Consider the following 5,432-nt stretch of genomic DNA (forward strand, 5'->3'; position numbering starts at 1 on the left):
AAAAATTACGTATTTTTCATTGTTTATTCGGTTAAACTTTTATAAATTTTATTTAATTAAAAAATATTTACTATACTTAACCATTCAGAATATGTAAATCTTTTTTTTTTTTTTGTAATAAAAAAAAAAAAAATAAATAAGATTATACGAGTATTTATTATTTTGCAATAGTATGTAACAATTATATATAATTATTATTAAATTTAAATAGTTATCTTTTAAATATGTATTAATATATCTCCACTATATATAATATATATTTGTATGAACCCATTAATAAAATTAACACACTTATTATTAATTACTATAAAAAATAAAAAAAGGTTAAAAATACATAAGATATTAGCTATTTGCATAACTTTATTCATCTGAAAAGTTTCATTTGCTATTTATAACATATTTTTTTCTTGAATTTTTCTTTATTAATATTAAAATTGTTCATGAAATGATACATTTTTAATTAAAATAAAAAATCTTTTAAGATATATATATATATATATATATATAAATATATATATACATATGACACAATGCGTAATTGAAAGTTTAAGAAATATTTGATTAAACAAAATTAACACTCAAATTTTATTTTTAATAGAATCAACCATAAATATTATTGTGTATAATAAAGTAGTACAATGAAATATATTCTATTTTAATTTGTAAAATTCTGAAATAAATTCCTTCACTTAACAATTATAATAAATCTAAATTATGAAAAGTAATATTACAAACAAAAGAATTCATAAAAAATAAACAATATATATACAATTATACTTGAATACATATGAAATAAGTTTAATATTTTTTATATATTTATATTAAATAATACTTAAAATGTTATGGCTATAGAATTATTTGATAAATAAAAATGGAAAAATGCATATATGTACCAATTATAAAAAAAAAATATTATCCTCCACATTGATTATTTATAATAAACTTCCATAGTAATATCTAAAAACGTATTTATTTAAATTCCATTTTATGTTACATCAATATTAAATATTCAATGTTCTAAAAAAATAATTTTATCAATCTATTAGTAAATTTTTGTTACAAATACGCTCAATTCATATATTTAAATGTTTTCAAGTTATAAAAAAAATATAAGTTCAAGAATTTACAAATTTCATTATGCGAAAATTTATAATTAATTTTAAAAATTAAATAGTATTTTCCAACTTTTTTTTTTTATTTACTAAAAAAAATATGTAGTCTCAAAATAATTTATATTTTTTTTTCCATTTAAAAAAAGAAGTTTGATGCAACTTGCTATCAATAAAAATTATCAAGTATAAAAAATTTATAAAAATTAATTGTTATCAATTTTCTTTTAACGAAAAAAAAAAAAAAAAATCTTTTATATTTTACTTTTCTAATTTATAGAAAAAGATGAAAAATTTTTAAGTTTTTATATAATAAAAAAGTTGAGGTGAAAAAAAAAATTTATATTTAAATGCATGTTAATTTGTTAAAAAAAAATAATTTTTTCATTTGAAGGCATGCAATTTTATTTCTGAACACATAGCTATATGAAAATTAACATAATTTTCAGTATAAATAAAATAAAATAAAATATATATTGTGTTTTTTTTAATTACCATTATCAAATTTTTTTTTTTTTCTAATGAAGAATTTAAATAATATTGTTTTTTATGAGGAATTCCAATAAATAATTATGTTACAGCAGAGCAAAAAAAAAAAAAAAAAAAAAAAAAAAAATTCAATACATGTTCAAATGGGTTACTGATTGAAAAAATATAATAAAACTTAGCATGCATGATTAATTTTTAAAAGTTTTCATAAATAATATTTTCTAACTATTTCAATAAATATTTTGTGCCTAGTTTATATATTATATGGTATAAAAATATTAGGGGGTTCATAGATATGATAAATAAAAAAAAGAAAGAGAAATAAATGCTTTTAAAGAGTTATTCTCCTTTCTCCTTTTTCATTTATTTATTTATTTTTTTTTTTTTTTTTATTTTTGTCACATTTTTTATTTTTCTAATTGAATTAAATTTTTTCCAGAATAAACTTTAACAAAACAAAGGGGGTTACAACAGTTTAATTATTTTTAAAAATTATAAAATTGTTATATTCACATAATGTTCACAAACGTTTCTATGCAAAAATAATTTTAAGGCAATTAAAATAAGTATTCGTATACACATAAAAGTATATGTGTATATTTATATATATATATATATTTATGTATATATAAATGTATAAGATTTATTAAAAATTTATTAGGAGATATTAATGAGATGAAAAAGAAAAGACAACATCAAATGTAAAGATTTTTGTTTTTTCTTTTTTTAAATACGCTATTATTTATTAAAATACATTTCACAAAATTTTTAATTATTAAATTTTTGGAATAAATACTTTTTCTCTATTAACTTCAAGTTATATGAAGGCCTAATTTTTATTTATTATATTTTATGGTAAATAATTTATTTAAAATCATATTAGAGAAATAAAAAAAAAATTATAAAATGAATGAAAATTCAATATTAAAATGTAAATTTTTTATTAAAACATTAAAGAAAGCCTTCTATTTACAGCTTTTAATTTTATATAAAAAAACGCTACTTTGAAAAAATTCATTAATATGTTTAATTAATAATAAAAAAAATGTGATAAAACATGAATTTTCTTTATAATATTTTTTTAATTAAAAATATTTTTAATTCTTTAATAGTTGCATAAATATTCTTCTCAAATAAAATTTTTTTTTTTCATTATTTAATAAAAAAATTCATTAAATAGATACAAGTTAAATTTTAATCATTTTCCTATTTTTCTTTTTTTGACATGAAGCAAATTTTAATGTTATAATATCAATGCTATTTTTTTTTTAAACCTTTTTTTTTTTTTTTTTTTTTGAGTATTTCCTTAGTAATTTTAATGTAAATTTAAGAATGGATTCTTTACTTAATGAACAAGATAAAAATAATTTATTAAAAGGAATTGGAAATAAAAAAATTGCGAGGTCATTGCTAGAAGTAATAGCTTTTTTATATCGTTAAATAGTTTTAATTTTTTTGTTTTTGAATACTTCTCTATTTTTCTTGGGAATTATATATATATATATATTTTTTATTCATTAAATTTTTTATTTAAACTGTAGATTATAATGAACAAATGTGATAATGCTTATTTTAAAATTACAATAGAAGACAAAAGAGAATTTTTTGGTTCTTTAAAATATGTGGATAAATATTTTTTATTTCTTACTGATTGTGAGGAGCATTATATAGGTATATAATAGTAAATATTTTTTTTTATTTCAAGATATAAAAAATTTAAATTTTTCATAAAAAAAATAATTTAGAATACATAAAATGTAAATTAATATATTCTTAGAATACTCTTCAGTATTTTAATATTGTATTTCAATTATTTTTCTTATTAAATATAGTTATACCAATTATTTCATTTCCTTTTTTTTTTTTTTAAGGAAATCAAATATATGTAAGAAAATGCGGTGATATTTTAATTCCATTAAAAATAATTAAATTAATAGAAATAAAAAAAAGTTATTTTGATAATTGTTATGAAGAACTGAAAAAGATATAAACTATTTTTCTTTTTTTATTAATAATAAAATATATAATATTTAATTATATTTTACATTTTTTATATTAAATTTATTATCCTATGGAAAATTAAGTAATATTATTTTTAAAAAATTTTTTAATATTTAAGGTTTTATGATTCTTCATCATTCAGAATTTCTTCTTTCATAACCTATGAGAAAATAATAAAAATAAAAAAAATTATAAATAATTATTTTAATATTTAGTTTCAATAAAAAATAAAATAAATATTATTAAAATTACTTCTTTGAGTTGAATATAAATTTCGTAATAATCATCTCCTTTTAGCATATCTTTAACGAAGTAACAATTAACTTTAATTCTAATCTAAATTAAAGAATAAAAACAAATAAATTTTTTTTTTTTTTTTTTCCATTACAAGGTATATATTTTCTTTTTACATATTATTATTTTAACAATTAAAATATTATATTATGCGTAATTACTTGTTCTAATGCTCCTTTTATAACACCACATAATAAACTACAATAATTTAGAGAAGATAATGATTTTGGTAATTCAACAAAATCACTTAATGGATTACTGTCAAAAATTATAGAAAAAATATTTGATTCTCTATTTATACAATTAACAGTTCCACTTATTCCTAGAAACATTTTAAATGCTACCTAAATTTATATTAAATTCGTTAAAATATATATATATATATACTTTTCATAAAAACTTAAAATTTCTTTCTGTTAATATTTATTTGATATTATAATATTTTTACTTAAATTTCTTTTTCTATTTAATTGTCTTATTAATATAATTTTTTTTTTTTTTTTTTTTTTTTTACTTTAGCTATAACTTCTACAGTTTCTTCAAAATTTTCGCAAAATGAAATATCAGATTTAGCTAGAAATTCTTCAATTAACCTTATACCAATATTATATCCCCTAAATGTAAAATATTATTAATTTTTGAATATATATATATATATACATATTTATATTTATATATGAGAAATTCATTAAATTATAGATAAATCACATTACATTTTTTCTAATTGTTCATTAACTTCATCTACTAATTCTAAATCTTTTAACAATTGGCTTACTAAAGCCCCATATGTTAATGATAACAATTCCGAATTCTGTCATGTAAGAATAAAAAAAAAAAGGGGGATGTTAAAATTATATAATTTTTTTTATCCTTATAGGTATTATATTGTAGTTCTTTTAAATATTTAATTTTTTTATAAATATTCATTTGATTTTACCACTTTTTCTAATTTTGAAAAAACGGCTTCTCCATGTTTTTGATATTTATCTTTTGACATTTTTTTTTTTTAAACTATACAATGTTGTTTTTTTGCATAATTTTGTGTATAAAGTAATACACAATTTTCCTTTTTTTGAAAAATTATTATTTTGTAAATTTTAAAAAAATAAAAACAGATGAGTGAAAAAAATTATTCTTTATATATTTGTGTTAAAAAAAAATTATCACATATAATAAACACAAAAGAATATTTAAATCATACAAAAATCATCTAGTATTTGTTTTTTTTCATAAAATAAATTATGATTCTTCATCTGTTATTATATTTTTATTTCATGTATATTCTGAAATTATAATTATTTTTTTACATGGGTATGCTTCTAATATAAAAAAATTATAAACTTTTAAAACTTACATTTTTTTTTAACAAATAATGAATAAGTTTTATTCTTGTAATTATATGTAATCATTGAAGTTTATTATTTAGTTTAAGTAAAAATTTTTATTTTTTCTTATATCTGCATAATGAAAACATTTTATAATTTTTTGCTTTAAAGTTTTTTTTTTTTTTTTTTTTTTTTTTTTTTATATTTTCCATTT

At 15.7% G+C, this 5,432-nt stretch overlaps 2 protein-coding genes across 2 annotated transcripts; one reads left to right on the top strand and one right to left on the bottom strand.

The window, feature by feature from the left end:
• Nucleotides 1-2,930: 2,930 nt before the first annotated feature.
• On the top strand, nt 2,931-3,588 carry PGAL8A_00091900 (conserved Plasmodium protein, unknown function; the record flags this gene model as incomplete). Its single annotated transcript, XM_028671766.1, has 3 exons — nt 2,931-3,014; nt 3,140-3,269; nt 3,470-3,588. 3 exons carry the CDS (start codon nt 2,931-2,933, stop codon nt 3,586-3,588), a joined length of 333 nt encoding a protein of 110 aa, XP_028526037.1.
• Nucleotides 3,589-3,720: 132 nt separating this feature from the next.
• On the bottom strand, nt 3,721-4,890 carry BET3 (trafficking protein particle complex subunit 3, putative; the record flags this gene model as incomplete). Its single annotated transcript, XM_028671777.1, has 6 exons — nt 3,721-3,759; nt 3,852-3,935; nt 4,055-4,237; nt 4,408-4,507; nt 4,607-4,704; nt 4,831-4,890. The coding sequence occupies 6 exons, from the start codon at nt 4,888-4,890 to the stop codon at nt 3,721-3,723; spliced, it is 564 nt and encodes a 187-aa protein (XP_028526038.1).
• Between the last annotated feature and the right edge of the window lie 542 nt (nt 4,891-5,432).

Source organism: Plasmodium gallinaceum, assembly GCF_900005855.1.
Source record: "Plasmodium gallinaceum strain 8A genome assembly, contig: PGAL8A_v1_61, whole genome shotgun sequence".
NCBI classification, from domain to species: Eukaryota; Apicomplexa; class Aconoidasida; order Haemosporida; family Plasmodiidae; genus Plasmodium; species Plasmodium gallinaceum.